A 24,605-nucleotide genomic window follows, 5' to 3' on the forward strand; every position below is an offset into this window, starting at 1 on the left:
TGAACGTTCAAAAATATTTATCTCCCTGGTTTTCAAAAGCTCCCATTCTTGGTCCCCCAGCGATCCCCATTTGCCCAAAATGACCCCTGGAGAAGCTCTGAGTAACTGCAATCGTATTATACGAATCTGTAGAATGGCCTCATTTAGAACGTTGAGCACCTTTCAGCTCTAGTTGCCTCCTCCAGGCTGTCCCCTCTGCAAATTCCTGCCTAGATATAAAGGCTTTTGCTAGTGTTTACTTTCAGTTGCTGATCAAGTGTATCAGAACAAACAAACCAGGCTGAGTTGGCATCTCCCAGCTTGACAGAAAGAAGAGAGGACTTTAAACTGGATGTTTGTTGAAGAACAGTGACAGAAATCTACACGCTGATCCTTGCTGACCATGTAATTTACTTTTGATTAACACTGAACAAACAGTGTTTTGTTCTTTTTCTCAGTGAGGAGAGACAGGTCAAGACATTTGCCCATAAAAGGTATAATTACTCTCACAATAAGGCACAGGATGAAGGATAAAGGTGCTCTTTTCTAACAAAAGCTATTTTAGGAACATTTGCTCCAAGATGCATTTGTAAAAAGAAATTGAATTCACTTGTTTGTCTTGATCTCTCTCATAGGAGATTAACAAGTCATCTAAAAAGACTGGCACTTGAAACAAGCATAGCAACGACAAGGTCGGATATTAAGATTTTAGTTGTAATAGAAAGCGTAATATTGACAACAGAAAGGCTTGTACGAGAGTTAAGGCAAAGCTCTCCACTGGCATCAGGTTTTCCCTCAGTTTCTCCAAATTGCTAAACTTCTAAAAGTCAAGAACAGAGTTATGTATGATATGGGCTATTATGGCTCCGACCACATACTGAGAGAATTGTATTTTAGCATAACTCATTTGGACATTACTTGGATGCACTGAGCTGAACAGATATTGTATCACAGCTTTTGAAGGCACTGAAGAATGGAATTTGGTGAGCTATATACCTGGAGCAAGTGGATAGGCAGACAGTAAGAGTGGGTCAAAACACCATGCTCAATCCATTACGATTCTCGATTTGGAAAGCACAAGGACTCAAAGCGGTGCTGCATCAGATTACACTGTGGTTGGTTTTTCATCAACACTTAATTTTGGCCATTCTTTGCTGCATCCTGTGTGTAACAGAAGCCGTTTGTCCCATTTCTCATGCAACAAGGGTGATGTGAAGAGGAGGCGGACTTCTTCACCTGAAGTTATTATGCAGGATTAGATGGTCTTTATTAGAAGGTTAAAAATTCTGTAAGAGGAGGAAATGCTTTACTCTTTATCCACATTACAGCCATGCAAGCCATGATAAGGAACATATAAGATGGGCTGAAAACATCCAACACTTCTTCTAGCAATGCACCATATTAGCTTACGGCAGCAAGTTCCGTAAGTGATCACGGGCTTAAAGCCAAAGAAGTGGCCTTTTTTCCCATCTCTACCTCCCCCCTTGCTCTAAAGTAGGACAATTGGCTATTTGGCCATGCAAGCAATGTTAAGGGGCTATAGTTCTGTAGGGGGGCTTTGCACTAGCCATCTGCGACCTTCCTGCAATGTGTCCCATCTGCAAACTTCCATATGCTTACGGCAAACACCTGCAATGTGCAGGTGGATGTGAACTATTTTGTTCCTGTTGCCTAGCTCCTCCATAATAAATAAAAACGGGCGCACTAGTGCAAATCTTGACCTTGAGGTGCTGGAATGGTATTCCAACCGTTAAGATTAAGGGGAGACATAGAATCATAGAATAGCAGAGTTGGAAGGGGCCTACAAGGCCATCGAGTCCAACCCCCTGCTCAATGCAGGAATCCACCCTACAGCATCCCTGGCAGAAGGTTGTCCAGCTGCCTCTTGAAGGCCTCTAGTGTGGGAAAGCCCACAACCTCCCTAGGTAACTGGTTCCATTGTCGTACTGCTCTAAAAGTCAGGAAGTTTTTCCTGATGTCCAGCCGGAATCTGGCTTCCTTTAACTTGAGCCCGTTATTCCGTGTCCTGCACTCTGGGAGGATTGAGAAGAGATCCTGGCCCTCCTCTGTGTGAAAACCTTTTAGATATTTGAAGAGTGCTATCACGTCTCCCCTCAGTCTTCTCTTCTCCAGGCTAAACATGCCCAGTTCTTTCAGTCTCTCTTCATAGGGCTTTTTTCCAGACCCCTGATCATCCTAGTTGCCCTCCTCTGAACACGCTCCAGCTTGTCTGCGTCCTTCTTGAATTGTGGAGCCCAGAGCTGGACGCAATACTCCAGATGAGGCATAACCAGGGCCGAATAGAGAGGAACCAGTACCTCATGTGATTTGGAAGCTATACTTCTATTAATGCAGCCCAAAATAGCATGATAGCACTCTTCAAATACTTAAAAGGTTGTCACACAGAGGAGGCCCAGGATCTCTTCTCGATCCTCCCAGAGTGCAGGACATGGAATAACAGGCTCAAGTTACAGGAAGCCAGATTCCGTCTATACATCAGGAAAAACTTCCTGACTGTTAGAGCAGTATGACAATGGAACCAGTTACCTAGGGATGTTGTGGGCTCTCCCACACTAGAGGCAGCTGGACGACCCCAAGTCAGGGATGCTTTAAGGTGGATTCCTGCATTGAGTGGGGGGTTGCACCGATGGCCTTATAGGCCCCTTCCAACTCTACTATTCTATAGGGGTGTGCATGGACCCCCCAATCCGGATCGGGCCTGATCCTCTTCGCGCCGCTCCGCCCATCTCACGCTCCGCGGAGCGAGATCCGACTTCACTGCCGTCACTACATGGGCGGCGGCGGCGCAAGATGAGCCACCCCCCCGCCCCCTTACCTTCCTCCGTCGCGGGCTTCAATTGAGGCCCCGGTTGAAGCCGGAAGAGGCCTTGGCCTTCACTTCCACCTTCAACTGGGGCCTCAATTGAAGCCCGCGATGGAGGAAGGTACGCGTCCCTCCTCCCTTACCTGGTGCTGCCGCCGCTGACGCATGGATGGCGGCGCCGGCAGCGCCAGATGAGTCCCCCTCCCCCCCACTTACCTGCAGGCGAAGCTCCGGATTGAGACAATCCTCTTCGCCTCGATCCGCAGCCCCCCTGACTCTCTTCGTCTCCGCCTTTTCCGGAGGCGAATTAGGCCGCCTCGCTCCTGCTTCTCTGAACCGAAGAGAAGCGGAGCACATCCTTACTATTCTATGATTCTAAGTAGCATAGCATGATGGGTCTGCCTCAAAGCCCTTACATAGGATTTTGCAGCTTCACTACTCTAAATGCATCCATAACTCTCCTGCTAAGGTTGAGGCACATGTGTTTCATGACCTCAAAATATAAGAATCCAGTCAAATATTAAAACACACGAGTATTCAATTTAATTATAAAGAGAAGACAACAGCAAGCCAACTTGCATTACATTCTTCCCCATTTCGGACAAGTTACATTGTTCTCCACAATGTTATATAAAGGCAAACTACATGTTAAAACAGGGATGAGGGTCCAGAACTATTTTGAAACAGTACCATTGTCGTTCAGAACTGAAAGCTGCCTCTTTTCATTGCTTATGAACTCAATGGGCTTCTCGTATCTGGTTTGCAAGCCCCATTTGAAATGAATACAGACTACGTAAAAGCACGGCTCTACTTTTCGGCAACTACTGTTCATTTCCATGGGGGTTTGAGTAGGAGGCATTCTTGTACCATTGCCAAAATTAAATTAAAAAGGGAAAAATGGACCCAAGTTAGCAGTTAGCAAGTGATGCCTCTCTAATCTTTAAATGCCATGTTCTCCAATCCCCTCGCCCAGATGACAAAGACTTCAACGTTCATCTGAAGAACAAAGAATATCAGAAGTGTAATAATGAGGCAGTGAAGAAAACTGCTTGTGTTCAAAACAGCATCTCTTTCGACATCCTGAAACATGCAAAGAATTATTTGGCTGGTAGTTAGGATAAACAAATAGCGTACAAGCTCAACTCATTTACAATCTGATAAAGAACAGCATGACAACATTGTCAACTGTTCAGTGACCTCTTTTAAAAACTTTAAATACATGTTTTTGCAAGTTGATTTACTGCACCTGATGGTTAATAAGGCGAATTCCGTGATTCTAGCTGCACGACCTATCATGGTTTTGCATATGATTCTCCACAGCTTTTGCCTTAATGTTTGATTCTTCCCAAAGAATGCATACATACATATAGTGTCCTTTTCTAAAAACTACGGCAAAGTGAGCAGTACAAAGTAACCAGATGGTGGAGAAGACAGTTATTGTTCAATTACCCTCGTGTAATGCAGGTCTGAGAAATGAAAGTGTTAAAGAAAAGTCTAGATGGGGAAAATTGAACTTATCCTGTCCTTGTTCTCACTCACTCTCCACCCTGGGCACAATTAAACTCGTACAAGCAAACTGAAATACTTCATTTCACTCAAGTGCCTGATCTGGTGTGATATGTAGATTACAGCTGGCCAGAGAAAAAGATCTTTGAACTCATCTTCAGCAAGAGAGAGGCACTCCAATTTTTTTTTTTTAGCTGAAGTTAATTAAGGCTTCAGAACAATGCTGGTTCATAGCAGCTCTAGAGTTTTAGGATTGCACTGAGAATAAATTTAGCCTATTGCTTCACTGTTAGTCCTGTATGCCTGCTTACGCAGGTGGGCCTCGATCTCTTCCCTGAATACCAGCATCCCAAGGTGAGAGTGAGATGCCTCGTTCATGGCTTTAGACTGGATGCACATGCGATATTGCTCTGGAGTCAGTTCGTCGGCACAATGCTTCTCATGCCAGAGGTGAAAGAGGCCGGGCACTGGAGTCCTGATCACAATTAGGTCACCGTGCAGGTACTTTCGATACAGGTGAACATCCTCTCCACCCCAGCCTTTGACTTCCAAGTCAAAGCCTCCTGCGAAAAATCAAAGCGAAATCAGAAACATTGTACCGTTGAAGGAAATAAAGTTCGATCATGAGTCAAGGCAGGTGGGTGGGAGAGAATATGCATTATTTTCAGAAATCATAGGTCTTCAGCTGGTTGGTCATACACCAGCAGCCCCTCCACCCCGCGGAGGCTGGTGGCTCCGATGTCTGTGGGGATGTGAATCCATTCTGGGTTTTAGTCAGAACTCTAAAGGAGCTAACTGAAATGCAGAGTAACTCTGACTGAAATGCAGAGTGGATTCACAGCATCCATTAAATAGAAGCCACCCGCTTTCAATGCCTCTATTGTTTTCTCATGTCCCTCCTTCCTTCCTTGAGACGGAGATAAAGGGAAAGAGAGAGAGAGAGAGAGAAACTTGAAACACATGTAAAAAAAATATTATTATTATTATATTTATTTGTATCCCACCTTTTGCCCAATACCGGACCTCAAGGCGGCCAAAACTGGGCCTCAAGGTGGCTTCACGCTTCAGGTGTGTTTTAAAAAATAGATCCTCTGCCAGAACAGATAGAAGTCTACTATTTGAGACTATGCAATCACCTGTGTCAGGAAAACGTTACTTATGTGGTCTCTTCAACTGAGAGAAGAGCAACCTGTTCAGCACCGATGATCACATTGTATATTTTACTTAGAATTATTCAATTATAGACCCTTGAAAACCAAGACCCATCATCAGTATTCTAGAGAATGGATTTAACAGTCTTGTTCGTAATTCTTCAACCATGATTTGCCACTTTCCCCAAACGTGAACACTGCAAAACGTGAAGGCAAAGAGCTCTCTTGCAATTGAAGGATTTGGATTCAGAGGCCTATAAGCTAATAGTAGCCTATATGCTCTACAAAATAAAACAACAACAACACGTATTTGTCCATACATGCTCGTTCACAGCAGATGCCATAGTAAAGGACAGTTACTCCAGAAACGAAGGTTTTTAATTTTGTGTCATGTTCAACAATTTCACTTCAAATGACTAAATCCTGTTCGTGAGGGAAAGAAAGAAAAATATTGTCTCCAGAAAAATACAGGGCAGACAGAGGTTGGATTCTTGCCCAATCTCTACTTGCCCACATTTTACAAGAAAGCACTGCAAGTTTTATTCAGCATATTCATTCAAGGATCGCCTCTACTCCCAACTCCAGTTAAAGCAAGCAATAAACTAAGCAAGTGGTAGGGACTGCAGTTTTAGGAACATAAGGTAATAGGCCACAGTAAAAGCAAAGCTACTGTATTTTTTAAAAAAATAATAATAATACAATATTGTATGTTAATTAAAATAAGGCAATGTGATATAAAAACTCAGTTGAACCACAAGGTGGCGCTAACATGTATAGTCAAAATGAAGCTGTTCCAATAACTTACGGCTACTTTTTTGAGTGTGCAAGACCGAAGGGATAAAAAGCCAGGTGTGTGAATAACTTGTAGATTTTATCCAAAATTAAGAAAACAAAATCAAAAGGCAAGTTATAAATAATGTAAACTAATAAATAGCCCCCTGAAAGGAATCCTTTCTTCTTGTTTAAGAAGAGCAACAGTCACTTAAGCTATGTACTTGAGAAGAAAATCCATTAGAAAGCAGTACGATTCTGAGCAAAGTTACTAATAAAAGAGAGGGTATTTGATACATTCCTAGAGAAAAATCTTAACCCAAGGGGTTTATATATCTTACCAATGGACAAGAAATCCGTTCGATACTGACAGGTCATCCCAAAGCCAAAATCCCGCCAAAAACCAGAATCCTTCTTGTGCACCTATAATTATAAATATATACAATTGTTAGGCTTTTCAGAAATTTGTGAGGAATTAGCAACAAAGCAGGACCTGAAATCGCCAGTTCTCCACTGACCAGCGCTCTCGTCTGATCCACTGAAATTTCTCAAAGTAGTTTTCTTTACTTAAACTTTAAAGTGTGATACACCACTCATACTTACAACAAAGGCAGAACTAGTGATGGCAACAGCACGGGTCTGCTGACAAAATTCTCCTCCACAGTGTAAAGTTACAGAAATCCATGACATGACATGATCATGTTCCTAGCACATGCTTTCAGTGGGAATTCCATGCTTGTTGTCTTGTCTAGTTTCAGCTCAAGACAGACTCTGGCAACTCACATTATTATATGTCACTGTAATAGGAACTATTTCTAGTTTTTTCCTCATCTAATACTTCTCTTTCATTTAAAAGGGGAAAAAATAGCATGCATCACTAGGAAAATCCCACTTTATTCACTGCAACATCTGTGAGAGTTGTTTACCTTTGATCACTGTGGTTTTGATGCTAAAACACACAATGTTGAAAGGTTTTAGGGATGAAAACAACTGTAAGCATCATGTACAGATACTGACTTAAGTGTCCTTTCTGCTGAACTGTTTGTGGGCGAGTTCTATAAGAACAGGGAAGGAGATAGCCAAGGGAGCGACGGGTGCTTCCTCTTTAAAGATGTTCCAGCAAACACTGCATTGAATTGGTTCTGTTAATATAGAGAGGAAAGTTTTTCAGCTTCTTTAAACTCCAGTCACTTACCAACTGCTGCTCCACAGGGGGTGGAAGATCTTGATTGGCATAGACAATGGCCGGATTATATAGGCTGAATACCACAGGATAGAAAACTTTCTTGCCTACAAAAAACAGAAGAGATTTGTTCCTCATTGGGGGATATCTTTGAGCCGAAAAGGAAAGCTGCATGTCTCCTCATTTTATTAGCAATCCATTTAACAAAAGAAGCATAAAAGGTAGGCTTGCCTCAAAAACACCCATGTTAAGTAAAGAGGAAGGGAGAAACCCGAACACAGTGCCAAATATGATGTTTGGGTGTGGGGAAGGCTCATCAGAGAAACTGGGGAGTGAAAAGCACTTGCATTCAAAACTTGACTTGGCTGAAGACTCTGCTGATGAAGAGGATCGTAAACAGCACTTTCAAACAGTGTCAAAACCTGGAGGATGTCACATTCCCCACCCCTAAGCTAAAGTGCCGGACTAGAGCCGAGGAGACCTAGCCTCAAATTCCCATTCCACCATGAAACTCACTTGGTGCCCTGGGGTCAGTCACACAGTCTCTCTACTTAACCTAGCCTGGGTTTCTTGACGGAAGGACAACATATGCATATAATAAAATAAACCACTGCCTCATTTCCACATCAACTTAAATGAGTGTTTTTCAGTAGGCATGTGCTCCGCTCCGATTAGAAGCGGAGAATCAGAAGTGAATTGGCCTGCTCCGCCTTGCCCAGAGGCAGAGTAGAAGCGAACCGCAGACCCCTAGAAGCAAGGCGAAGAGAAGCGCCCATTGGCGGAGCGATTCTCTTTCCACGGACCGATCCGATCACCATTTTGAAAAATTTCGCCCATAGGATTGCATTGCGGAAAAGAAAAGGGGATAACTGTGTTGTTTTTTAAGCTATCTTTCTGAAACTTCTTGTGCTTAGAGAGTCGTGGATGGGGGTCATTTTGAGACTACTCTCAGCTCTCTGCGTGCTGTGGTTCGCTTGCTATAATTTTTGGAAAAATCGGGTAAAACAGTGGGAAAATGTACCTTTTTCGAAGTGCTGAGGGGCAGAGTCAACTCCCGGTCATGATCACATGATCCCAAAGTTGGAGGAGGGGATAGGCAAAACGGGTAACTTGGGATCCTGGGAAACTTCTCTTTCTACTCTGAACGGACTTTTCCCAGTGTTTTTTAAAACAGTAGCCCCACCAAATGCACAAACACAACCTGAAATCATATACTAACAGATAGGAAACACAGCACTGCTAACCCACCATAACCTTGGGGAACAACTGAATAGATGTGGTGCAAGGGGATGAGGTCCCCTAGGGCATGTGGACGTGCCCTGTGCTGAAGCTAATGCCTGTCATGAGTTGAAGTAACAGGTAGCTTCTTGGCATAGAAGCAGCTGAGCTAATGCCTTTCATGAGTTGAAGTGAAAGTTTTCTTCTTAAAGAGTGATCCCTAGACAGGCACAGTCAAAATTGGCACATGTTTTCCCCTCCCCCTGGGCACGTCCACCCCCCTCTTACTGGTAAAAGACAGATATAGCCTTTTTAAAAAAATCTTCTTGTTGTTTATTCAGCAACACTACTGCTTTTAATTCCACCCCTCCTTTGTTTATTTATTCCATTACACCCCATAGCCCAAGCTCTCCTGGCTTTTTCTCTTCAGTGAAGTCAGGCAGGCTGGTTCAACTCCTTATTGTTGTTGTTGTTGTTGTTGCTATTAATATTAATTAGTAGTACTGCTATTAACATTATTATTTTGTTGTTTAGTAATGGCTGTGATCACAGTGCAGTCAATCAACTCTGAAGCAAGGGTCACAAAGCTTTACTCTTATCCTCCTAGCCTCCTAGTTAGTTATGGGATGCAAAAGAAAAGGCATCTCTCTGTGCTGCTCCCACCTCACAGGGATGGTTTGCATTACTGGCTTTGAAACTATCCTTGGCTCACTTCCTTGTGCCCCCAGAAATGTCTGCTGCCTGCCTGCCTTCCCTCCCTCCTCCCCTGCCCACCTTTGTGTGTGTCTTGCTTTGACTCAGGGGATAAGTCCTTCCTGTGCTCAAGTTCCAAATCAATTTTTCAAGTGTGGAAGAAGATTCATATTTAGGTTTATCTCTACTCCCCAATTCATGGCATGTTGGGATTTCCTTTGAAATGGCCCCATTGAGCTGTCTGCAGCTCTAAATCCCTAAGATACTGGGGTGTCCGATTTTCATAAATTCCCCAAAAATCAGGGGATGATGGGATTGCCTTGAAACTTGGCGTCCATGTGGACACATGGATAAGCTGTCATGGGACCAGACGTGAGGTTTCTGATGTGCAAATTGACGTAGTTGTAGAATGGGACTTGATTTGGGGTGAGTTAAAAGGTTTAAGCCCTGCCAAAAATCAGGGGATGATGGGATTGGCTTGACTCTTGCCATGAATGTGGGTCTAGATGGCATCTGTGAGGGTGCCCACTTCCCTTTTTTTTTATCTGTCAAAACGTCGGAGAACAGTCCATGTCTGCAAATGGGGTGCCCGATTTTCATTAATTCCCCAAAAATCGGGATGATGGGATTGCCTTGAAACTTGGCGTCCATGTGGACACATGGATAAGCTGTCATGGGACCAAACGTGAGGTTTCTGATGTGCAAATTTACGTAGTTGTAGAATGGGACTTGATTTGGGGTGAGTTAAAAGGTTTAAGCCCCGCCAAAAATCAGGGGATGATGGGATTTGCTTGAAACTTGGCATGATTGTGGCTCTAGATGGCATCTGTGAGGGTGCCCACTTCAATTTTTTTATCTGTCAAAATGTCGGAGAAAAGTCCATGTCTGAAAATGGGGTGTCCGATTTTCATAAATTCCCCAAAAATCAGGGGAGGCTTGGATTGGCTTGAGTCTTGGCATGCGTGTGTATACGTCCATGAGGTGTCATGGTGCCAAACTTAAGGTTTCTAACTTTAACAGAAAAAAGCTGTATACTTTTTTAGCTTTCAATGCAAGCCTATGGGGGGGAAAGCGGAGCTCCGATCCAGATCCGAAGCTCCGCGGCGGGGCGGAGCGGACTATAGGCGGAGCGGGGTCGGAGCGAAGCGGCCCGATCCGCAAATTGCAGATCTGGAAGAGAAGCGGATCGGGGGGGGTCCGTGCACACCCCTATTTTTCAGCATGGCCCTGTTGAACATGAACGTACGGTTTGTTTTTTCACTTGATCTACATAAAACGTGACTGTCCATTATTGGAGCGTGTTCAGAGGAGGGCAACCAGGATGATCAGGGGTCTGGAAACAAAGCCCTATGAAGAGAGACTGAAAGAACTGGGCATGTTTAGCCTGGAGAAGAGGAGATGGAGGGGAGACATGATAGCACTCTTCAAATACTTGAAAGGTTGTCACACAGAGGAGGGCCAGGATCTCTTCTCGATCATCCCAGAGTACAGGACACGGAACAATGGGCTCAAGTTACAGGGAGCCAAATTCCGGCTGGACATCAGGAAAAACTTCCTGACTGTTAGAGCAGTATGACAATGGAACCAGTTACCTAGGGAGGTTGTGGGCTCTCCCACACTAGAGGCATTCAAGAGGCAGCTGGACAACTATCTGTCAGGGATGCTTTAGGGTGGATTCCTGCACTGAGCGGGGGGTTGGACTCAATGGCCTTATAGGCCCCTTCCAAGTCTATTCTATGATTCTATTCTTATACAAATTACAATCAGTGATAAGGACTGCATTACCGTTGGGCTTGGCAGTTTATTGCCAAAGTATTACTTTGTAATAGTTGTATGAAAAATGGTAGCGCTCATCTTCAGGTATTGGGCGGGCTGAGCAAGTGTGCACCCTGGCCAGCATTATACATTGTGCTGGCTTGGGTGAGGTGGACCCAAGTGAGAACCATAGGTCTTGGTTCCACCTCAGAGGAATATAAGCTGTAGAGTGGGGAGGGACTGCTCAGTTGTTTTCAGGTGCCCTTCCGTCTCATCCTTAAGCTAAGGATTTAGAAGAGAGAAACTTGGTTGACATAACAAAGGAGGGTTTTTTTTTTATCGCAGACTGGCTTTGTTCTTGCCTTCCTTACCACAATCTTGCTGAAGGATTGGCGGTATTAGGCTACCAGAGATAACTGTAATACAAAAAGCTTCTCCTTTTAATTTTAAACAAAACACAGTACACGTTACTTCCAAAATTGGGGCACAAGGCTCTATTCTATCCACTACGCTGTTCAACATCCACCTGAAAACTGTTGGAGAGATTATGTGGAGATGTGAACTGAATGACACCCAGCTCACTCGCTCTTTTCAGTCAAATCCAGGTGAAGCAATAGATGTTCTGAATTGGTTCCTGATTGGGGTAATGGGCTGGATGAGGGCCATTAAACAGGGAGTCAGCCAAGACAAGATGGAGGCACTATTAATGGGTGGTTTGTCTGCAGGGCTGAGTAATGTTTAACCTGTTCTGGAAGGGTTCACTCCCCGTAAAGCAGGGGTGGGGAATGAAAAGCTTTAGCAGCTAAAACCTGTGCTAAACTTCCCTTTCACGAAATAATTATGAATATCTCAAAATTGGGAGGAAACTTTATATGAAAGATCAACTCATTTTTCCTTTTATCGTCTCACTGTAATTCAGCACATGATTCATTTTAAAGAAAATAACTGATAGGCTTTCAGTGACATTGACATAGGCAGTGTGTACAGCAAACTGACCCCCAAAACTGAGTAAAAATGAGTATACATCTATCGGTACTGGTGTGTTCATGTTCTGTTAATCATGATTTAATGAAGAGGTCCAGTTCCCACCACATGGGAATGGTGGGAACTGGACAATGTTTGGTGGGGGCAAATAGGCAGATGCTGACCCCTACAATGAGCCTACCTTTAAAATGATGCACGCTTGCTTCTCTACCACTTCAGGCTGGAGGAGAATATGGAGAACAGAGACTGTTTTTTTTTTTTTTTGCATCAGGATAGAGTGCTATAGATTAAAGACTAAATGCAAGTCAAGCGCTGGTGATTGTAAGAAAAATAGGGATTTTCTAAGAAGAAAAAATAATGGATTTTGGGGTGGAAAATGCAGGGGATTTGGATCGCACAGCCCAGCCCTTATTCTCTGTTTTTTGGTCTTACGGCAGGTCCTTTGTCTCCATCTAGCCCAGCATTATGCTTCTAGGAGTGGCCAGCAATGCCAATGGAAAATTGATAAGCATGGCAGGAGGGCAACTGCATTTCCCTGTTATTTGTCGTCAGCTTCAAGCATGTGGAGGTACACTGCCTCTGCACATGGATTTAATTTAGTGATCATAGGTGGCTGTGGCGTTACACCCCACAAGCCAGTTCCCAAATGTATGTCTGGAGTTTGTAAGTATGTGGTTTTTAGAATGTTGGCCTGAGTGGGTGGAGTTAGAATGCCTGGGGAGGGGGGAGGAGTGATATATAAGGGGAGGACTGAGGGGATTGTTGGAGACTTTTGGGTACTCTTAGGGCTCTCTGTGTGTTAGCTCTTGGGGTTTAGAGTACTTGGGTCTGGAGAATTTGAGGTTCAGAGTAGAGAGTGGCGTCTTTGGAGTGTGGTGTGCACATGGTTGATGTATATTAAACAATACTGATAATAAAGGAAGCTCAAGAGTGATTGCGTGAGAAATAAATAATAATCTATATAAATAAAAATGAAAAAGACCGTTCGTTACTGTCGTTATATCTCCGAAAGTTCTTCACCGATTGCTTTGAAATTTTGACACAGCGTTGCGTTCGAATACGCGAGCGTTGTTATGTAACTATGTTCTCTATGGGGTCAAAGGTTTGTCTTAAAATCAAAGAAATAGGCCTCCTCAAAACCAGTCCTGCTGATCATTGTGACATCGCCAACCAGTAGGCCAATCCGCTGCCTCTGCCTCCTCTCCTATTTGCATGTACTCTCGCAATTGGCTGAGTGAATATAGATGTCACACCTGTGACAGTTACACGTTCAGAAGAAAGGTAACTGCCAGGAGTTTCCACTAACCTCCTCAACGTAAAAAAAAACCTTTTTAAAAAACCAAACAAACTGCTTTACTTCATCCAAATAATGCCTCGCAGAAGATCACACTTAGGTCGTCGTACTCGCGGAGCGGAAGCACTGCGACGAGAAATTGCAAATCAGACTCAGGAAGAACGGGCTTCAGCAAATGAGAAAAAAAGAAAAAAAAATGGCTCAAATACGTGCCAAGGAATCAACCAAGCAACGTTCAGCCAGACTTGAGGATGCACGGTTGCGAGCACGGCAATCGCGTACTACAGCTACAGATCTGCTTTGTTCTCAACATAATGAACGCAAAAGGCTGAGAGGGGCTGAAAGACGTCAACGAGAAACAGCACATCAGCGTCAAACACGACTCCGTGGTAAACAATCACACGATTACAATCGCCTTGCATTCCGGTACAACCCAGCTGATGATTATAGTTTGAGGCGGCATGTTCTCATTGGCACTATGACTGAAGTGTGTCCTTATTGCAAGGCTCTTAAATTTAATGGAGAAACAAAAGGAATGTCTTGTGCTGCTGGAAAAATTAAACTGCCTCAACTTGGAGAACCACCAGAGCCATTACAAACTTTGCTTGCCGGATATACCGCAGAATCAAAGCATTTCCTATCTAACATCAGGAAATACAACTCATGCTTCCAAATGACATCGTTCGGCGCAGAAATCATCACAGCTCCATTTATGCCAACTTTCAAAGTCAAAGGACAAATTTATCATAAAGCCAGCTCCTTCCTTCCGTTTCAAGATAGTCAACATAAATTCCTACAAATGTATTTCATTGGTGATGGCAATGATGAATTGAATGCACACTGCGGAATTTATACCGGCATAAAAAGGTCCATCGCTTCAAAACTGCAACAGCTACTTCACGAAAAAAACAATTTAGTACATTTGTTCAAAACAGCAATTGACATGATGCCATCTGATACACACAAGATTGTTATTCATGCTGACAAAACGCCTGCTGGAGAACATGTGCGAAGATTCAATGCTCCAACTATAGACGAAGTGGCAATTGTTATAGTCAGAGATCAATCTTGACAGGACCTTTCAAAGGTGAAGATGTCCTCATTCCTCGCATTCCTATGATTCCAACGGATATGCCATTTCAATTGAAGAGATTGCAATTCCCCATTCGATTGGCGTTTGCAATCACCATCAACAAAGCTCAGGGCCAATCTTTAGAATTGTGCGGTTTAGATCTAGACACAGATTGCTTCTCACATGGACAATTATATGTTGTGTTCTAGAGTCGGCAAACCAGACAATCTCTATATCTACACAGACAATGGAACAACTAAAAATGTTGTATATCCACAAGCATTGTGAAATTAAACATATTAGAAACATCCACTTTGTCTTTTCTTTCTTTTCAATTTAACCAGACTGAGCCGCAGCAACGCGTGGCAGGGTACAGCTAGTAATAATAATAATAAAAAAAAGGAAAGCGTGTATGTGAATGGGTGAAAGGATTGGATGAAAGGTTTCAAAAAGTTTTTTAAATGTTTTATTTGAAACAAAGCTTGTGAACTTTTAAAAATAAATTTTAATTATTTTGTTTTTAACTACCACAAAAATCCCACGTGTCTGTTTGGCATTTATCATCTGAAGTTTATACATTTAGCACCCACTCTGACAATAATTCACCTCAGCAGATATAATTCACAGTACATTATTTTATATTGAAATCCTTCTCCATTTAAACCCCTTTCTCCACATAGTTTGGAGGAAGGCAGTGTTTGTCCCTCGCCTCAGGCGTATCAAGCAGTGGTGCTTGGCTTGAGCAGGGAGTAGCTGCAGCCGGGCCTGTTGTTCAGAGCCTATGTCGTGGCAGTGGCCTTTTAGGCCCCTTCCAACTCTACTATTCTATGATTCTATGGTAGCAGGGGTTTCCATGACCAGAGCAGGTAGGAGGGAGTATCAAGTAGGTGGACCCAAGGGAAGGTGCGATAAGAATAACTTAGCAGAGTTGATGGGACTTGCAGCACCCCTACTTTTTGGAAGCCTCAGCTACCCCTCCAGGATCTTAACATGAACGTACCTGGCTCAGCATTCAAACGGCAGCTATTTAAGAACTCGGCTGTGAAATAAATATCGACATCGCAGAAGAACATCAAAACTTCGCCTTTTTCCCAGGCTCTGGCTCCCACATCTAGACCTCGTCCACGATTGAATTCCTCATTCAAAGAAACCAGAGTGTAATTATGGAAGTTAGCCTCTCTACCAAAGGGAATAGGAGAAAGAATCAGGGAAAAGGGATTTAATTTTTCAGTTGAACTTGGTAAAATATGCTTCATAAGCACATTCCCAACCTGGGCCCAACATATCTTATGGAATCTGAGGAGCAGCAGCAGCACAAATAAATATAATTGACCATCAGTTATTACCAAAAGTTTCCCTAAACAACTGTCATTCAGTGGTGAAACACCAACAGTGGTGGAGTCAGGCAAATCTCCCTGGGAGGACATTTCACAATGACAGTGTAGTGACTGAGAAGGTCCTACATCTCATGGTCACCCAATGAGTCTTGGCCAGCAGAAGGAGACAGTGCAGGGCCATTGCTATTGTCTGGAGTACATAGAAATTAATGTACAAGAAATGGCAACCTTTCAGGTGGCTAGATGCTAAATCTCAAGTTGTTGACTTGGAGTGTTCATTCAATCAGTTCCCATCATATTCTAGTGAAGAAATGGCTGTGTCAGCATTAAGCATGTATGAGGGCACCTGTGTTCCTTCCGCTTTATTTGCTGCCTTAGTTACTAGAACTATTGAATGTGTGTTCAAAGGTGCTATCTAAGATGCGCTAAATGTGGTCAATATTTCTTCAGCTTAAAAATATGCTTCACTAATAGGAATGTTTAAATGCCAATATTGAGAAGTTTTCATATGTCCATGGTTCTATATTCTATATTCAAAAGACATCTATCCTGGTAGTCTTGGGGAAAATAGCATTAATTATGCAATAATTCACAGAAAAAATTAATGGCAAGCAAGGCACCCTAGAAATGAAATGATCTTGATCCTAAATATTTCTGCTATGTATCTGCGTGCAGCTCTTTTTATGCTAATCTTCTAGATCAACATAAAGCAATAGGTCCAGTATGGCAGCTTCAATCTTGTGGTCTTCCAGAAGAGGTTTAGACTGCCACCCCCTAAGGAGTCTCAGAGCTGAAGTGTCATCACAAAGAATGGTGTGCTTTGAAACCTACTCAGCCTCCTTCAGAAGGAATCCAGTTCAGAGTCTCTCCAAAATGGCAGCATCCAGTATGAGTTCTTTTTGCTGGTTGCTGCTTCTGTTTCAACGGGGTTGTGTTTATTCATGTTTGATGCCTTTGGGTTATTTTTGTATGGTTTGCTGCTCAGTTTTCTTGTAAAAGAGATTTCAAATATATATATTAAATATATATATATATATAAAAACCTTTGCAACTTGCTCACTAAAATGTGAAAATTGGTAACATTTGATCTTCTAGTTAAAGGTCTGCTCAGCTGCCCCACTTGTACAACCCTTTCCCTGATCTGAGACCAGCTGTACTTTAAGACAAGACAAACAGCTAATTGCCACATTGATTTTATTTTTTTACATAATCACAGTTTGTGTGTGCGTTTTAAAATGTATTTTCATTGTAAAATTTGAACATCATCAGTTTTTAACTTTTTCTCAACTCACCTAGCAACAGGTTCTAAGATGCTCTTGACTTCAGAAAGGCCCTCGTGTCCAAAATATACAACAGTGAGGTGAATCCGCCTGTCCTGATTAATGCAGACTTCCCTGAAGGAGCAAAATGACAGGGTGCTGTGTCTATTACTGCAATACTTTAACAAGAGGCCTTTCAATCAAGCACTTTGTATCTAAAGTTAGCAAGTATCACACTCAATAGACTTGCAACTCTAGAAACCAATTTGACTAAATTCATCATGATGTTACTGTGCTGCTGTCCTGAATTACAAGCATATAGGTGTGGACTATTACAACGGAATGACCAAGAGCTCTAGCCCAGTTCTTCCTCGGTGCCTCTTTTCCATTACTGCCTCTTGAGACAGGTTAAGTGTTCAAGCTGCTACTCTGATTTAAGAGATTACATTTCAGGTATCAAGTTCTCCAAGAATCTTTGGTTATGTTCTTCACTCTAGCACAGCCTTCCCTAGTCTGGTGCCCTCCAGGTGTTTTGGAGTTCAACACCCATCAGCATCAGGCAGCATGATGAAGGGTGAGAAATGCTGGGAGTTGTAGCCCAAAACAGATGGAGGGCACCAAGCTGGGGAAAGCTACTCTAGCATGTATCAGAGACAAATGCCATCTTACAGAATTAACTGAGCAGATCCTTATCCAAACAAGAAGTTGGAAACCCAGGTGTTCTACAAGGCCATTAAGCATGAGAATAATAGTTGTGCTAACTGCTCCATTGGGAGATTCACTGTATTTATCTTGTATTTTCCAGGAAGACTACCCTAGATGCCTATAGGGCCTAGTTTCTGATCCACTTACCTGAAGTTTTGCATGAATTGTGCAAACACCTCCGTCCTTCCAGCAAGGGGAACAATAATATTTATTATTGACCTGGAGATATCAACCGTTTCACTCTTCACTTTCATTAGGGGCCCAAATGGACGAAACAGTGTGACATGCCTGTACTCCATATCATCTGCCTTCTTGTAGAACAATTCATATTGTGTCCCTTTGTCTCTCTCAGTGCGGTAATAACCTTAAGAACAATTTACAGGAGGAATTGATTCAGTCACAGATTTTAAACTCAGTGACAAAGTCCGCCGCTTCAGGAATTACTACACATTAGGAAGAATATATTAAGATTCAGGCTGGTACTCAGCCATAAAACACCCAAAAAACCTGGCATGAAGATGGACCACACGCTTTATGTTTATAAGATCCCAGATTCAATCCCTTGCATTTCCACTTAAAGGATTTCAGGCACCAAAATGGGTGGGAGGGGGAGAGACCTCAGACAACTTGGTGCAAGCTGCTGGAAGTCAGAGTAGATGGAACAATGATCCAACTCTACAAGGTACGTCCTCAACTATTTCTGTAACAAGAGCGCAAACTTAAGCATTTCTCCTGCCTCCTAAATGTTAGCCAAGTTGCTTGTGGATTACACTTTGCAGGGATACAGACTGCAGGAACCAATGTTCAAAATGAAAGTCAGGCACATGCTTTCATTATCTCTTGTAGATTTTTATTCATAGAGTAAGATGCTTAGTAGGTCAAGTCTTACACTAAGCACCAGAAGATGACTGTGTTAAGCTGTGACTAATCCTTTTTCAACAAGATCAATACTTTAAAATAAGTCCATATTTTAACATTCTAACTTGTCTATTGGCCAAATCAGGTTCCCAAGGGAGTTTTCAGCATAATCTATATTAACACATTTAGGCTTTTTTTAAATAAACCTATTTAGCTGGTAATCTCAGATTAGTAATTGAAATGCTAATTTGCAACATTTCTTTGAAAAATGCTTCCACTTCTTTAAGTTTACATCAGGTTTCTCGCACACAATTGATCCAAGGAGTGGGAGGTGGGGAAAGCAGATGAGGTAGCCAGAAAGCAACATCATTTATTCTCTAGATAGCTCCCATATCCTTAATGCAAACTACAAAAATTCAGAAGTCCTGCACTAACGGATAATAGATAAGGCAATCATTGACAACAAATGTACATTGCCTCCAAACAACATGTATTTAGACATCGTAGAAACCAGAGTAGCAAAGAGTTTCCTGTAATCAGCCTCCGAAACCACCCACTGCAAGAAATTAAATAATTCTCTCTCCTTCTATTTCCTTGATGGATGCACTGGAAAATCAACTGTGGTAGATCTAACTGATACTATTGTCCTTTGAAGAGATGTTACACATGCTGCTCAAACTGTACCCTGTTAAATCTTTGACTAACTGGAAGGAAGGGGGGAGGGATATTTTTCAGGGAATTATTTTGCACAGAGCTGAGCGAAAAGGACCTCTGACATTCTGCATCCTATCTGTGGATGGCAAAAATGGGAGGACAATTTTACAGAATATTCTCCAGGGCAGGATCTACACTACTGCTTTAAAGCGCTTTGACAACTGTTGGGGCCCAGGACACACTCCATATACAGTTGTCAAAACTGTTATAAAGCGCTTTAAAGCAGTAGTGTAGATCCGGCCCAGGTGAAGGACAAATCCTCCAACCATTTCTTGCTGCTTGGGGAAGCTCACCAATAGCAGTGGTGGCGACAATTGCGTTGGCAGCCTGATCACCATATAACATCCTCCACAATGCTCCAGACCTAATGTTGTTTCAGCGCATTATGTGTGCACATGTGTGTATGTGTAGGGGAGAATGATGGATGGCGCATATTGTTGGTATAGGGATCATTTTAAGAAGTCACCATCTGCCTTCCTCTTCTAGCAACTTCAAAGAGGTAGAAACAGAATGGCTGCAATCCTATACACACCTACGTAGGAGGCAGTCCCTCAGAAGTCAGTGGCTCTTGCTGCCAAGTAAACATACATAAAGTCAGGCTGAACATATAAGCACCCAGGATGTGCAGGGCTTCTCAGTGGGCCATAGTTCTCCACTAGCAAATAGAATTCTCATGTATAGTATCTGGAATATTAGTGAGCAGCCCATGTCGGATTTCTACAAATCTAGAAATGTTTAGCCTGGAGAAGAGAAGATTGAGGGGAGACATGATAGCACTCTTCAAATACTTAAAAGGGTGTCACACAGAGGAGGGCCAGGATCTCTTCTCGATCCTCCCAGAGTGCAGGACACAGAATAACGGGCTCAAGTTACAGGAAGCCAGATTCCAGCTGGACATCAGGAAAAACTTCCTGACTGTTAGAGCAGTACGACAATGGAATCAGTTACCTAGGGAGGTTGTGGGCTCTCCCACACTAGAGTCATTCAAGAGGCAGCTGGACAACCATCTGTCAGGTATGCTTTAGGGTGGATTCCTGCATTGAGCAGGGGGTTGGACTCGATGGCCTTGTAGGCCCCTTCCAACTCTACTATTCTATGATTCTAGTAACGACTACACATTTCAAAGGTTTGTTCAGGAACTCAGCCGACTGTGGACTTGTTTACCCTTCAAAAATACTAAGTGTCTAGGAATGAGTTGCCTTCAGACCTTTAAGCAGACAAATTCAAAGAAATCCCCCTCCTTATTTTTCTTTTTATTAAGCAAGCATTTGGGAAGAATAATTCAAGATAGAAATGGGTTTGATGCCAACTACGTTTTGGAACAGTATCCTGTCTCCAACAGCTGAGCTTGCAGTTTGGCAAGGCAAAGGGTTTACTAATCAGGGATCAGCGTTGTCTCAGTTCAGCCACTGGGTTCACCTCAGAGTCAGTCATGCATTTCTTTATAATTCAAGGCAGCTAATCCAACAGTAAGAAATTCTTATTTATGCTCCTAGCATTGCTTGGAGGCTAATCAACTTACCCAAACATCAAAATCATGTGCAACTACCCAAGAAAGCATATTTAAAATGAAAACAAGTAATTGTTTTCTCAATTTTTTATGTAGGTTATAGCTTTGCCTTATCAATATAAAAGATGTTAAAGGTAATTCTTTCTAGTTAAATCAGCTATTAGAAGGAAGCAACTGAGGGAAATATAATCAATTAGCTAATTTGTGTTCTATTACAGCTCTGCAATATACATTCTCTCTTAGAAGATAAAGGAGATCTTCGATTACATGTTCCCCCAACAAAATATGTTCAGATTAGACACTACACCCCAACAAATTCATTCAAACACTCTCATTTTAATAATCCTGATTTTTCTATATAATCAGAATGGAAATATTAAAAATGGAGTAATTCAAATGCAGGACAATTTTTCTCTTGTAGAATATGTGGCACAATATCAGTTCACAGCATCCACACAGACATCAGGATTTTAAAAGCAGTCAGAAACTATACATATTAAGGAAGTTAATACTATCAATCTTATTTTTCATGCTTAGCAACTTTAGTATTTATACAATGTTTGCTGAACTTGATATTCCCCATTGAACCACATTTCTGGAAACAGAACTGTTAAAGCAGCAAATAATTAAAAAAAAAACTGAATAGCTGCTTTCAACAATTAATTTACTATATACTTTAAGGCTGTACAGATTCTCAGTTTGTAGATAAGTCTATGTAGGTGAGGTGCTTATAGTGCAGTGGCTGTTAGGTGCTATTGTGCTATTGTGCTATTGTGCAACATAGGTTTTGACACAATAAGACATCATCACAACTGATAACTAGGAAGTTCTACTCTTGTTTAGCAATACCATTGTGAAAAGTTGCCATAGGGAGGCTACCTTCGCTATACTGAGCCCTGAGTCCTTGATATACATTAGTATGTTAATAAGTTTATACATACTCATGGTCATTTCCTTAATATTTTAAAGAGAAGCAATTCAACTAACTGCTTTTAAAAAAAGGGTGGGGGAACAAAAATATGCATAGTCTAAAAACCAGATGAAGAAATCGCTGAGTTTGTAGAAGATTATGATAGCCAGGGGTGGAAGAAGTTGCTCTTCAAGCAATATAAGATTAATTATTAAAATAACATTCAGAGACTCCACCTTGAAGAAATATTGGTGGGTGTGGAACTCATGTCTAATCCTAAGTCTAACCAAGGTAACCTCTTCCCAACAATCCTTAAGGGATGTATTTGACCACAGCTATGGTTTTGGTTTCCAACTTTAACACATTTGCAGACCCTTCCATTTGTATAGTCCTAAATTTGTAAAATCAGCTTAGAGTTAAAAGAATAAAATCTCTAAATTAGACCCATTAGCAGGTAGCCATCCTTGCAATCTGGCCAAGCAGTTCACTGCTTTTGATCCCAGCCAAAATACATGATGGTCCTGATAATAAAGAACATCCAACAGGGAAAATAACAACACAAAGTAATGGGTAAGGTAGATCTGAATGAGTCTAAGCCTAGCAATGGACCCAGAGTGTTAAGTCCAGGTTTTTTAGGCCCAGGAGTTTTAATATAATTCAATGCCAGAGAGATTGCAGACATTTCTGTGATATATTCTAACAGAATGGTGCTAGACTGCTGCACAGCAACAATCTCTGAACATATTGGACTCATGCTGTTGTGTTTTTTCATTGGTTTTTTTTCATTATTTAGTATTTTGATGCCAATATTGAGAAGAGGGGTAAAAAAAAACCCAACAGCAGCAACAAATAACTCTTACCTATCCATGAGGATTACCATCTTGCTTGACATAGATATTCACTGGCATACTAACTACTGAAGAGAAACACAAACACATAATCTCAGTTTTGCTTGCCTCAACTGATAGCAAACTTGTGTTTATTTCTACATTGTGCCTGTACTACAGGGACTGTTGATGCCTTTACAATGCTCAAGAGGTTCCTGATCTGTTCCTCCTACCATATAACTAAATGGCCTTCTCGGGTGTTGTGTTAAATTGCCAATAATAATATTAGAGTTCAATAATGTATTGAAAATGATGGTCAGTTCTATTTCATTTAATGACTGAGTGAAACTAATTCTTAAACAAAATAAAAAGTTTCAAATGAAACTAACGTCCTCGATTTATACACTCAAAAGGAATTACTGTATTTTTTTTGGGGGGGGGGATCCACAGCAATTTACTCTCAGTTGGAATCCTGCTGAATCTGGCCAAAAGCTCAGAGACCTATTGGGGTATCTTGTTAAGTTGTTTGAGTGGTCCCAATCAAAACATGTGTTGCATACTGGCATCACCTCCAATAGGATGGTGTCTACAGTTGACATGGAAAGAACTTGAAATCCAACATCTGCTTTCAACTACTCTTTTTTACTTTGTCAGTTTCTCTACATCTTTAAGCTTAATAGGAAAAGTTACAACTAAAGTGGTAAGAACTTCGACTGTGTGTGTTTGTTTGTTTGAAAAATAACTCTAGCCCTCTGCATGCTAAAGATTTGAAAAATTTAAAGCTTTTGATAACAAGAAGACAATTTTGTTCCTGGATTTGCGGTTGTCATTTTTTGCGTTCCGATGTGCGCAATTCCTAATATTTAAACATTTGCAATTAATATGCAGGGGTGCTTTTAAACTGAACTCTTAACGGATCCATTAGGAATCCCACTAAAGAATATCAACTAAGGTAGGTAGTTGTGTCTGGGGGAAAAATACTGCATTTGTTGACATTCAAACTGGGCTACAATTTCTATGAAGTGACTAAATATACAAGATGCTGAAACTACTGAGGAAGTGAAATATTAAGAGGGGAAGATTGAGTCACTGGTTGCCATATTTGCTTAATTCTGACCAAAAATCTTCTGTTAACTAGGCCAAAACAGTTTAGCCAATGCTATTTCCTCAGCTATATAAAACTGCAGAGTAACTACCCCAAAAGTACTTGCTCTTGCTAAAAGGAAGTGTTGTTATATTACTGTGGCCAGCAACTAACAGTCTCTAATTATTTACTGCCCAAAGATATTTTCCTGTAACTTGCAGAATGATTCAATGGTGTCTATAATTAAAATACGAACACATTTGGCCATGAAGGGAATGTGCTTATTTTGTATTGAAGGCATTATTCTTTAGGGAACTACATTAATAATCACTTACTAATTACAGAGGGCTTTATGGGTATTGAAAGCGCTGCACATATCTTATGTACAAATCAACAACATACCATGGCTGGGGCTTCACACTTGAGTAGAACAAACAAGTATCAATCAGCACTTGCAGATTTAAATATAGAAATGAAGCCAATGTAAAAATAATAATAATGGCATTACTTACCACTGTGATGCAACATCTTGAAAATGACTGTCTCAAGGCAATCTTGGACACACACATTTTCAATGAGCCTAAGAAGTCATTGCTATATTTTATGGATGCATTTTGAAAAGCATGGCATGGCATCCAAGAGAGAGAAAAATAACTAATTTCTAATGCCTGAAGAACTAGCAATAAAACAAAACCATTGTAAATGTATTAGAGCCCCAAAATAATTGACTGCAAAAACTCCCAAAACAAACAAATTGTTTTATGCATCAGTCAAGTATGGTCACAGCAGTTTTCTACTTTTGACTTTCTGGGCATATTGTATACTTGTTTCAAGTGCCAAGTGCCAAGTACATTCAATCTGGGATCACTAAAATATGATTCACCAGACTACAGTAAAAAAAAATTAAATTGCTATGAACTACGTTTTAACTCATTCCCCCTACTTACAGGTCTGTACAGCTTGTGACCCAT

General features: G+C 41.6%; 1 protein-coding gene across 1 annotated transcript in view; it reads right to left on the reverse strand.

The window, feature by feature from the left end:
* Nucleotides 1-3,335: 3,335 nt before the first annotated feature.
* The window catches only part of CSGALNACT2 (chondroitin sulfate N-acetylgalactosaminyltransferase 2), a 43,024-nt gene continuing 21,754 nt past the window's right edge, over nt 3,336-24,605 (reverse strand). The window contains exons 3-8 of the mRNA XM_063133159.1: nt 17,879-18,095; nt 17,060-17,161; nt 15,431-15,609; nt 7,427-7,521; nt 6,573-6,654; nt 3,336-4,872 (exon numbers count right to left, since the gene is read on the reverse strand). Coding sequence (XP_062989229.1) covers nt 4,580-4,872; nt 6,573-6,654; nt 7,427-7,521; nt 15,431-15,609; nt 17,060-17,161; nt 17,879-18,095 — 968 coding nt within the window. The 3' untranslated portion in view covers nt 3,336-4,579. The remainder of the gene's footprint in view (nt 4,873-6,572; nt 6,655-7,426; nt 7,522-15,430; nt 15,610-17,059; nt 17,162-17,878; nt 18,096-24,605) is intronic.

Source organism: Elgaria multicarinata, chromosome 8 (assembly GCF_023053635.1).
Source record: "Elgaria multicarinata webbii isolate HBS135686 ecotype San Diego chromosome 8, rElgMul1.1.pri, whole genome shotgun sequence".
In the NCBI taxonomy this organism is placed as follows: domain Eukaryota; kingdom Metazoa; phylum Chordata; class Lepidosauria; order Squamata; family Anguidae; genus Elgaria; species Elgaria multicarinata.